At 38.2% G+C, this 12,469-nt stretch overlaps 1 protein-coding gene across 5 annotated transcripts in view; it reads left to right on the forward strand.

Annotated features, from left to right (window-relative positions):
• The window catches only part of sephs1 (selenophosphate synthetase 1), a 59,505-nt gene that overhangs the window by 663 nt on the left and 46,373 nt on the right, over nt 1–12,469 (forward strand). Inside the window, exons 1-2 of one of the 5 annotated variants that reach the window (XM_052033751.1) lie at nt 16–117; nt 356–565. In XM_052033751.1, coding sequence (XP_051889711.1) covers nt 373–565 — 193 coding nt within the window. In that variant the 5' untranslated portion in view covers nt 16–117; nt 356–372. Of the gene's footprint in view, nt 1–15; nt 566–10,717; nt 10,773–12,469 lie in introns of those variants that run through there. The other 4 variants (XM_052033748.1, XM_052033752.1, XM_052033750.1 and 1 more) reach the window with 4 other exon arrangements.

Here is a 12,469-nt window from a genome sequence, read left to right on the forward strand (position 1 = left end):
GCCTGCGCCGTCCCGGCCGGCCGGCTGCCGGCGGGAGTCCCGGGGCCGGCGTTGCGCGCTCCCGCGGCCCCGGCGCGGGGGTTTCTGGGTGTTTTCGCTGGGTGCCGAGGATCGGAGGTAAGGAGCCGGAGCGGCACCATCGAGGGTTAAAAAATTTAAACAGCGACCTTTTTTTAAAAAGAGAGGCGGAAAAAAAAATCTCCGCCTTTAAAAAAATAACGCGGCGAGTTAAGCGTACGCAGCGGACGGCGGATGCCCCTAACCTTTCCCGATGTGTTACCTCACCACACAGGTTCGGCGGAGCGGAGCACCGGGGTTTTATTTAAAGTTATAACATTTTATCCGCCCCACAAAGCTCGCCGGGCCCGGACCATGTCGGTGAGGGAGACGTTCAACCCCGAGAACTACGAGTTGGACAAGCACTTTCGGTTGAGCCGCTTCGCCGAGCTGAGGGGCACCGGCTGCAAAGTGCCGCAGGATGTCCTGCACAGGCTGCTGGAGGCCCTGCACGACAACCACTACCAGGACGACGAGCAGTTCCTCGGCGCCGTCATGCCCCGGCTGGGTGAGTGCACCGGGGGGCCCCTTCCTCCGGAACCTTGCATCCACACTGCTGCATTCGTCCTTTCCTTGCATTTATTGTGTGTGTGTGTTTCTTGTGCTTGACCTCGCTGTGTGGCTGGCGCTCTCTACTCCCCCCCCATACCGGTGTAACTCCCAGTCCCCGGCTGGAAACGAGGTGGCAACGCGCTCCACTCACTTTAATTAAAGAGACCGACCTCCGCATTTCAATCCCTCCGATGCAATTTGCAATGGTTGCACTCTTTAAGCATTCCATTACATTTTGCATATGCTGGACCGTGCGGCCGTTAATTGCATCCCGCGTTGCGAATAAATTTGGAGTTTGTTATAGCGGTTTATTCCGGATTTCTGGAATTGGTATTGGTTTATTATTGTCACTTGTACTGAGGTACAGTGGAAAAACTGGTCTTGCAAACCGATCGTACAGGTCAATTTATTACACAGTGCCGTTACATTGAGTTAGTACATAGTGCATTGATGTAGTACAGGTAAAAACAGTAACAGTACAGAGTAAAGTGTCACATCTACAGAGAAAGTGCAGTGCAATAAGGTGCAAGGTCACAGCAAGGTAGATCATGAGGTCATAGTGCACATGCTGGACCGTATCGCTGTTAATTGCATCCCATGTTGTGAATAAATTTGGAGTTTATGTTATAGCAGTTTATTCCGGATTTCTGGATTGAATGTGCCATTTTTTTTAAAAGTTGACTAACAAAATTCCTGAACAACTTCAGGCTCTTGTAGAAGAATAAATGAAATTCATACCTTGGGGGTCTGTTTATTGATTTTTAAAATCAATTCTGAAGGTCTGGTCTATGCATATCACAGAATCTAAATAAACTATAGCTGGAGGAATATGGGCCAAATGCAGGCAAGTAGGATTAGTTTGCATGAATGTGAATCAGAATCAGGTTTATCATCACTGACATATGTCGTGAAATTTGTTGTTGCACCAAAGGGCTTGTTTCTGTGCTTTATAACTAGGAGCAACAGGAGCAAGCCGCATATTCTTAGATTATGGCTGATCCTCTGTCTTGACTCCACTTTTCCCCATGTCACTTGATTCAGAGATCAGATGGGAAACTAGAGTTGAAGGATTGTTGGATAGAAATGATTCAATGCCTGTTTTTGTGTATTTCTCTAAAATATGGGAGCTTCATAAACCAAGACAAATGGTGAAAAGTAAGATGTAGTGGTGATCCAAAGAGATGTAAGGTGGTGGGGCTCCATGAATATAGATCATTATAATGCTGAGAGTAGGTACAAAAATAATCAAAATCACTGGCATCCTGCCTATTGTAATCTGGCAGACCACATTGACAGCACCTTTTTTGTACAGCACCTTTCACGTTGTCAAAGAGTGTTAACCAATCAAAAACTTGAATCTTAAGTGGAGTTGAGTGGTGAGGTGGTTTAGGAAGAAAATGTCAGAGCTTAGGGCTTTAGTTGAAGGCAAGGTCACCAGTGGTGGTGTGATTTAAGTTGAGCAATGAACAAGGAGTTGGACAGTTGTATGGCTGAAGAGGATTAGAGATGAGAAGCAACAAGATCATAGAGGGATCTTAAAACAAGGATGAAGTTTTAACTGGAGTCATTAATCATAAAGTAATGGGTAAGTCAGATGGTGTGAGTAAGGACGTTGTTAGTAAAATGTTAAGTGATAAAATACACGAGAGCCTGCAGATGCTGGAATGTGGAACAACAAACAATCTGATGGAGGAACTCAGCGGATCAAGCAGCGTCTGTGAGGGGGGGAGGGGGAGGAATTGTCAACGTTTTGGGTCAAAATCCTGCATCAGAATTCCAAGTGGCGTCTTGTTCGTGTAATGTAAGATAAGAGGCTGGCCTGAAATGTTTGGAATAGTCAAGTCTGTAAGTACTCAGCACATTTAAGTTTCAACAGCAGACTTGTTTACATTGGCCAGCTCAACTCATCCACTGGAGGTGAAAATAGACAGAAATTGTAATGCACCAATGTGTGGCTGCAGGCTTGTCCAGGATCAGGTGTGAGACCAAGGCTGTGAAGTGTCAGGTTGAGTTTTCAAGCATTTGTTAGGGAATGGAATGAAGAACCTGGCTTTGGCCATTCTAGTATTTAGAAGGAGGAAGCTAATGACGGTACCACACTGGATGACAGACTAATAATTTGGAACTGGTGGAGGAAGTGGTTAAAAGAAATAAAAGTGAGGTAGTCTAGGCTGTTCCCGGCATTAATGTAGAATTTGTTGTATGGTTCCAGTCCATGATAGTCCACCACTGGATGAAGGTGTTACGGGCTGCAGATAGGCTCAGAAAACCAAGGAGGAATTAAATTGCCTTTGTTATTAGGAACTTTAACCAAAGTAAAAATAGAAGTTACCACTGTACAAAGCTGGGTTAGACTGCACCTGCAATGCTGTGAGCAATACTCTGCACCTGACTTCTGCAAGGTTGTGGAGGGAATCTACTGTAGATTTATGAGAATGAAAATTGGACTGCAATGGTTAAATCATGAGAGAAAATTAGACAAAACTTGAGTTTTTAGTAGATGAGTAATTTTCTTTGTTTTCAGGGTGTCAGGTGGAAGTATTAGGGTAGATAGAGAAACATTTTCCACTAGTTGGAGTGTTTGGGACAACAGGACTGAGTCAGAAAATTAGAGCCAGGTCATTCAGGAGTGAAACTAGGAAATATTTCTGGGTGTAAATTGTATTGGGAGTTTAGAACATTCCCATATAGCAATTTGATTCTGGATTTTATAAATTTTAAATCTATTGATATTTTTTGTTGTTGTTTACCAGAAGTATTAAGGGATATGGAAGACTGCTGTTATCTGTTTAGTCATAAATCAGCCATGATCTTATTGAATGGCGGAATAAGCTTAAGGCTAAAGAGCATACTTTTTGTTTTTTGATTAATGAAGGTCGTTTACAAAGTTACCTTGCTAATTGATAAGGTTAGCATTTTGGCAATGGAGAAGTTAATCAAAAACCTTAATCTGTAGTTCCTTTGATGCTATTACCACCAATTTGCTGACCAACTTCTCTTTCTGGCTGCCATGATAATTCTCAACTTTGCCTTGCCCCGTCTATTTTTAACAAAAAATTCTTTGTGCTCTTTATCTTTGTAAATACCAAGTACAACCTTATAAGATCTTGAATTTGCTGCTACTTTTCAATTCCATACCCATCTTTCTCAGCATCCCATGTCTGAACCTCTTCCAAAGCAAAGCTACTGTAGATGCTGGAGAAAATGATGCAGGGTTTCAACTCAAAGCATCGATAATTCCTTTCCTCCTGCAGATGCTGCTTGACCCATTGAGTTCCTTCAGATTGTTTATTACTGTAAATTCTAGAAGTCCAAAATAAAAAAAACAGAAAATGCTCGCAATACTCTAGCGAGACACAATCCATTGGGAAGGAGCTCTAGTCAGATGTCTAGCCTTCTCAAAGACCCTCAGTGATTCATAGTTATAAATGAAGTGTGCAACTTTATTCCCTTCTTCCTCTGCTTACAGCCTTTGCAATGTTTAACCATACCATCCTCCTCCAAACCTTTTCTGACTAAGATGCAGCAAGTTCAATACTTACTATTCTGATCATTGGCAGAGAATAGTATGTTAAAGGTTTCCTTCCTGATCTGTTATCTCTAGGATTCCTCAAAGATTTAATCTTGGCCCTAATTTCTCATCTACCTACTGCTCTCAGTATCATCTTCTGTAAACAGAGCCTTGCTGTTTATACCAACAGCACACAGCTGTACCTTGCCACACTAACTCTTGAGCCTGGCACAGTCTCTAAATTAAAACAGAAAATGCTGCAAATACTTAGCAGGATAGACTGGATTTGCGAAGTGTAAACGTTTTAGGTCAATGGAGTTTCATTGTAATGGGCATTGAGCTCTTTTATCATGGGTGATGCCTGTCCTTGTACTTCCATCACTTTATTTCATTTGTGTAACATCTGCAGTATTTTTCTTTTGCGTTTTACAGGTCGTTAATCTTACGACATCTCTAAATTCTAGCACTATATACGTGTGATATCTGGTACTGGATCAGACTTTTCCTGTCACTGTTGTGAAAGCTTTGGTCCTCTCCTATTCCTTTTCACAGCCAATGACTTCATCCTGCTATTCATGGCAACTGTTGGTTAAATCAGACTGCTTGCAACCGTGGTATAATATTTGACCCCAAGATGAGCTGTAGGCCATGTATTTTTGCCATCATTAGGATTACTTGGTTGGACTCTGCCCATGCCACAGTTCATTTGCAGTTGAAACCCTCATCCATGTCTTGGCTACCTCTAGATGACTATTCCAACTGTCTTTGCCTTAGTTTCATCCTCCTTATCTATATTCACAGTATGCACCACATCCTGTCTGGTCATCGACCTTGTGCTTGCTGAGCAATCTTGGCTCTTGGTTAAGTGGTGCCCAGATTTTAATATTCTTGCCCTGGTTTTCAAATCCTTCCATAGTTTTGAACGTTCTGTAACCATCAAATACCTGCACTTTTCTAATTCTGGCTTATTGGGTACCCTTATTTAATTGTCCAGTTGTTGATGGCCATGCCTTGTAGCTAAAGACCAAAACTCTTGAATTCCTCCCCGCTAGCATTATTGCATAAGACAACCTCTATGACTTGGTGTCACATTTTGTTAGTGCTCCTGTGAAGTGGCTTGGGCTTTTTAACCATGTAACATACAGTGAACAATTTGTAAAAATATAATGTATACAGCAATAGCAATGTTTGGTCCTGTTACTTCATTTGAGTAGTGACTGCTGTAACATTGATATTATATGGGATTTTGATTCCGGTCAAACATTTCAATATCTTAAATCTCAGAAGAAACCGCGTACTTGCAGATATTGAAATGTCTGCAGTGAGCTTTGCTGTGTAGAGAATAACTTGAGATGAGGTAATTAACTTCAAAACATTTCTTTGCCATTCCTGATTTCCCATTCTTGCACATATTCATCTATGAGTAATTTTCCTTTATCTTTATGCTTCATTTTTAATTGGTGGGCTTCCCTGTTGTTAGCTTTAAAGAAACTCAACAGCTTTAGTCAATAACCTTGCAACTGCATCATTGAAACTTGGTTGAGTTATTACAGTAGCCACATCAGTCAAGTTTTTACATCTTTGTCTGGAAAATGCGAAGTGACTAATTTCCTGGTCCAAGTTGTTTCAGAGATCAAATTGAGTTTTGTTGGTGCTGGCATGTGGGATAATTCTTGAGCATTGTTTGGACTTTTATTTCCAGCCATAATTGTAGATCTTTAGTCTTAGATTGTTGTCTACTTTGCCAATACTTGGAAGCATGTAAAATCAGCTGAACTAATTGATTAACTATTTATCATTGTTAGTTTATTCAAGCTAACAGCCTAGTTTCTATAATCTTTAATACATGATACAATATTTGTGTTTATGCAGCAAATTACCATGTTCTTTGTAAATAGTGACAGACAAAATTCTTTGGTACCTTATCCTTGTGAATAAATGTGAGGGGGAAAAATATTCCAAGCTTTACTTGGGGTGGAATAATCATCTACGTCTGTTACAGTATTGTTCTATATAAATAATTAATTTAACTGTATGTTTAGTGGTTCTTTTGTCTTCTGTGACAGTTTTTCATAGCTTTATTTTTCTTTCCATTTACCCCCCCCCCCCCAGACCAAGATTAATCTATTTTGTTCTCGTGAGTTATGACTTCATTGTGACTCCTTTTTTTTGTTTTTTTTATATATATCATATATGTTTTCGGTTCATTATGAGAATTGATCACATTTTATTCATTGTTTTTAAAATGATATTTGAAAGGGGGAGAAAAAGCAACAGCTTGTTTCTCCATTTATAACTACTATTTATTATTTACACTGAACTAAGTCTCAAAGCTTACTTTTGGCCTTTTTGAAGCACACACTATAATTCCTTATCTAAATATGTTCCTTATTTGGTAATTGTTTCCCCCCAAAAAATTAATCATATATGCAAAATTACTGCACAAAAGATGATTTCATAAATGATGCAAAATGTGCTTTAAAAGCTTTACCTTTTAACATCTGCAAGTAGTCTTACTTCATTCTTTCATATTCATAGATGTGAAGTTTAAAAAGTTTTCCAGTAGCAGCCTCCTATTGTCAAAAGTAAATTTCATTTCATCACTTCAAGAATATGAGCTTGATTAAGCCATCATGATTAAACTCCAGTTTCCTGACATGGATTTGCATCTACTACAGACACACTTCAAATTTTAGTGTGTAAAATGAATGGTAGTGCATTAATTGCCCATTAAACCTTCTAGCTTTGGTGACTGAGAGCCAGTATCCATGTTTAAAAAGTTTAGCATGCTTTATTCCTTTATGCATTATTCCTTGCATTAGTTCTTGTGTGGAGGGGATGAGTAAATGCGGAGAGAAGAATCAGAAAACCATGTATTCTGTGGCAAAACCAAAGTAGTAAAATTGCTAATCCATGGGTTATGGAGAGGAGGATGCAGAATATGTAATAACATTTAGTTTCTTGTTTTTTTTTGTCTACTTTTCTCAGCAGTTTTTCTTCTAAACTTGGATTTACCCCACCACACTATTGGCCACCTTTTCTCATCCTCAAGTCAGGTTGATTTTCAGTTTTTCTCTACAACACCGACTTCTAAATGCTCTGAATACTGTTGAACTTTACACATTGCTGAATGGAATTTTGGACTGTAATTTCTCTGCAGGTCCCTTCATGTAGTTATCAACCAATTTATCAAGTTTTGTAATAACTAATTAGAGACCTAATGAGGGGAGTATTATCTCTTATTATTGTAGGTGGTTTGATGGTGAATTGTTCTGTGTAAAGCACCTTGAATGCTTTAGCTGTAGCTACAGCTTTACAATATTAGCCAAAATTATTTACAAATTGCTTTATTCAAGGATTTCAAAAAAAAATTCTTTCAGTATTTTGTCAGTGGAATGTTGTGGTGCCCATGAAGATGTCGTTTTTAATGCGTGTGACTACCCTGACTTTCAAAATTAGAAAACACTCCTCCAGTAGACAGAATAAATAATTAAGGATACAACTATAATAGTGAGCTAACTTTATTAACTGCATTAATTGAAGAAATTGTGATTTGTGACATATGTAGACTATTCAAATATGGTACTTCAATTTTCACCTTAAGATATTCTCATGGTGCAGTTCCATTGGTGGGATGGTATCTTGTGTTGATTTTTTTATTTGTACTCACTTTAAGGATGCCAGCAAGAATGTCTTGCTCTGAACTTGCCTGGTATTCACAAGTACATACATAATAGGGAGTTTTGAATAGCATTTGGATGGGATTACAAACTATTTATTCCTTTCCTCCCCATTTTCCCCCTCTTTAACCATTGAATGTTTATTGACTAGCATAGATTGGAAATCATAGTTCTGCCTTTATGAGAAGTTCAAGGTCGCATTACGTGAATGGTTTTCCCAAAGTTGCCAGGATGAAAGACCATTCAATAATGAGCACTATTTGTGTAGCTTGCTTTATATAATGTAAAACATTACAGCACGGTACAGGTCCTTCGGACCATGATGTTGTGCTGACATTTTATTTATTTATTTTTAAAAATTTTATTTATAGCGTGGTAACAGGATCTTCCGGCCCAACGAGTCCACGCTGCCCATTTTAAACCCAAATTAACCTATCCGTACGTCTTTGCAATGTGGGAGAAAACCAGAGCACCCAGAGGAAACCCACGCAGACACGGGAGAACGTACAAACTCCTTACAGACAGTGGCCGGAATTGAACCCCGATCGCTGGTGCTGTAATAGCGTCGCGCTAACCACTACGCTACCGTGCTGCTTTAAGATCTATCCTGCTCTAAGATCTATCTAACCCTTCTCTCCCATACAGCCCTTCATTTCTCTATCATTCATGTGTCTATCTAAGAGTCTCTTAAATGTTCCTAATGTATCTGCCCCCACAACCTCTGCCGGCAGTGCATTCCATGCACCCACCACTCTGTGTGTAACAAAAAACAAATTACCTCTGACATCCCCCTTCCTCCAATCACCTTAAAATTATGCCCCCTCATGTTAGCCATTTTTGCCCTGGGAAAAAGTCTCTGTCCACTCGATCTATGCCTCTTATCATCTTTAATGAACTGATGCAACTGCATTGATTCTTTATAGTTTCTAAGTTAGAAATAGCAGTGTTTTCTTTAACAATAAATTAAGAGCATTTCTGAAAAGATAGTGATAGAAGAAAACTATCAAAAAGTAGATTCTGCACATAAGACTGGAATTTAAAAATAATGAAGTCTTACAATGCTCAAAAGCAGTTAGTCGAATATTGAAAAGTAGACTTTATAAAGTAAGAAAGGAAATACATTATTTGTACACAGCATTGTTGCACAAACATCAGTGAAGAAATGATAGAATCTGAATGTTGGCAATGGTTGAGGGATGAACTTTAGCCAGTATACTAGGGTGAACTTGCTATACCTTGCCTATTATTAAGGGATCTTCTGCACTTCCCTGAATCAGTCATCCAAAAGACAGGATCAGTGGCATATTGTTCTGCAAGTACTGTGCTGAAGTATTAATCAAGCCTCCATAATACAGCTTGACTTGTGACCTGACATTGAGACCAGGTGACACCCATAAAACAGAACCAAAATATAGGGATTAATTTGCTTGGCAATGTAATTTAAAAAAAACATTTTAATCTGTGAGCTAGTTCCTAAAGATAGTCTTGAAAGTTGAGTTGTGCAAATAAATGGCTTTCGAGTTCGAGTGTTTAATGGCTGACACCTGACTACATGATGATTGCCCCTTATTGTGCTCAATAATAAATTCTATCCTGGACATGTAACTCTTATCCTGAGACAAACCATTTTTATTGAAATGAAGTCCTTTAATAACCTTAAGTTTGGACTGTCCAGTGATAAAGCAGTGTAACAGCAATCTTCTTCAGAAAGTTTTGGAATGACCTATTTCTGGCTATAGACTGCATTTGCATCATGTGGGAATGGAAGCTTGGTGATTAAGTTACTAGACTAGTACCTCGGGACTTAGATGGATGACCTGGACATGTTTGAATCCTACCACAGCAACTTGGGACTTTGGGTTTGAGTAATTAAATATATCTCGAATTTAAAAAACTGTTATCAGTAATGATAACCATGGAGCTACTAGGATGTCATAAACAAAGCTGCTTTTATTTTCTCTAGAGAAAGAAATCTGCTGCTCTTACCTATTCTGGCCTACAAGTGACTCAATATCCTCAACAATGTAGTTGATTGCTAACTGTTACGGAATTGTTTTGGTAAACCTGAATTTGGGGGTGAATGGGATAATAAGTGTGGCCCCTGCCCAGCAGAGTCAACATCCTGTGAATGAATTAAAAAATGAAATGAGAGAATATTGAATAATAACCAACCAGTCACTGTTGTCAAGTTATCACAAGTGGTTGGTCTGTCTCAATTTAAGCAAGGTTGCATACAGTAAAGCCCCTCCTATACTCTTGCTCAGTCCAATAAAGTTGTTTAGTATTGTATTAAGTGTGTTTTACTATTAAACTAGAATTGTGATCCAGCCATGTTTAATTGCCTGTGCTTGTGGCTGGTTATTTTGTTTTAAAGAATGAACAAAATTCAATCTGAACACTTACCAAGGCACCCTGCGAGTTTGTATGTTCTGGAAACAAAATTTGGAGGTGCATTTAATCTCATTTCCATTGAATTCTTAAAGAAACTGTAGTTTTGTGTACAAAAAAAATGAAAAGCATGAGTAGCAGTGACCCCCCAGATTGCTGGCAGGTCTTGGGAAATTCCATGCATCCTAACCCAGCCTCTCTTTAAAAAAACAATTCATGTGCTAAATGCCAAATACTAATTACAGTAACAGCTACTCAAATAGCAGGAGCAGATATACCAAAAAAAAGTATAAATATTAGGCTTTTAGGTTTAAATTCATATGACCCAAGAACCTCTCTTCAGACCATGCCTTCAAATTTTTTTGTTTCTTGTATAATACCATGAATGTAATCTTTCAATTTGTTTGTACACTTTTAATAAACTTTACATTAATAATTCTGAATTATGTTTTGAACTTCCTCCAAATTAAGAGGAATTTATGGCACGGAATCGTTATTTGCTTTTGATTCCAGCACTTGTAATCCCCAGAATTAATGGCTGCCAATCGATCTATGTTTGGACTGAGCACAGCTGGTTCTGCAAGGTGAGTAACTACTGAGATATTTGGTCTAGTTTTTACTTTCTTTGATACTCTGAATTCAAAAGCATCTGGGGGAAAAAAAATAAATTTGATCACCGTAAGATGCAGCTACAAGAATACATTAAATGAATAATCTTTTGATACTTGCCTCAGCTTCCTTTTCCCATATCCTGCTTTCTTTCAGTCATGTTTTTGCATTTTGTCTCATTATCCAACTTTATCTTGTTTTCTTGGCCACCCTGTCTTTCCACTCGCTTTTCATCCCAACAGTTGTATAAAAAATGGCTATGCAGATATTGTTCTGGAGCAGTTTTGGAACTAAATTCTTAAAATAAAAGTTAATCCCTTCACAAGTGGGCAGGAAAAGAGGAAGAAAAGCCTTTTTTTTCTTGCAATTGGTTATAGCCCAATTTTTAAGGTGTTTTTTTGTTGATGACATTTTTAAAGCAAAATATGCGAATGCACAGGGAAACCTGTATGTTTTTTTGTTGGAATAACAAAATTGGATACAATCAAAGATATATCAATAATTAGTTTTAAAAAATCTTTGTCCTGAAATTGAACATTTAAACAGATAAAGAATGCTGCTTAGATTTCAAATGTGATGTATGTGATGCATCAAAAAGGCATTTTATCTATTAAATGAGTTTGAACCATTTTGGAAGAATAACTTGCATTTTCATCGTGCCTCTCAGTCTCTGGCCATTCAAATCACTTTACAGCCAATGAAGAACCTTTCAATTGTAGTCACTTTTGTAATGGAGAAAACACAACAGCCAATTTGTACACCAAAAGCTCCCACAAGCAACAACCACATGACGAATTGGTTTATTATTGTCACTTGTATCAAGGTTGAAAAACTTGCATACAGTTCATGCAGATCAGTTGTTTAGATGATCTGCTTTTAGTTGAAGCTAAATCTAGATAGTCCAAATTTGAAACAAGTAGAACAGATGAAAGTTCATTGACCTGAACAGTTGATTCTATTTCTCTCTTCAGAAGCTGCCTGATCTGCTGAGTGTTTCTGGCATTTTCACTGTTTGAATCGGTTTTCAGTGATGTTTTTTGAGAGAGAATTATTGACGGTGGGCAACGCTCTGCATTTTAAAAATTGGCACTCCAAGAGTAAAATAAATGCTTTGACAATGTAGATTTTAGTGCTCCAGACTTTAGTGAGGCTCTTAAATCCTTGTATTTTTTTGATTGTATTGCCCACCATGCAAAAGGCTGATCCTTTCAAAATGTAAAAAAAAGGCCCTTTTTACAGCTAATTTAACATTCTTAATTTGTTAAAAATGATCTTCTTTACTATTGATTCTGTAAATTTCTGTGGGCTGGTTTGGTTTGAATTGTTATCTTTTGTTAAGGACACACTTGGAGAATAGGACATTAGTTTACAGAACACGTTGCAGCATTTGTGATCAAGGGTCATTATTGTCACTCATTTGGTTTGACTGGCTTTGCTAATCGTTAAATTCAGGATATTCCATAAACGGAAGCTGATTCGATGTTTTGGAAACAATTGATCTGGAAGTAACATTCTAATTGTAAATAAGCTTTACTTCTGTCTAATAAGGTACAGGATTAGCAGTTTTTTTGTGTTTTAGTGAAATTTTGGGTGCCAAATGGAGAGTGGCAAAAAAAATTCAAGCCATAAATAAATAATTTATCTAGACATCTTAATGAGCTCAATCTGTTTT

This window comes from Pristis pectinata, chromosome 19, assembly GCF_009764475.1.
Source record: "Pristis pectinata isolate sPriPec2 chromosome 19, sPriPec2.1.pri, whole genome shotgun sequence".
Lineage (NCBI taxonomy): Eukaryota > Metazoa > Chordata > Chondrichthyes > Rhinopristiformes > Pristidae > Pristis > Pristis pectinata.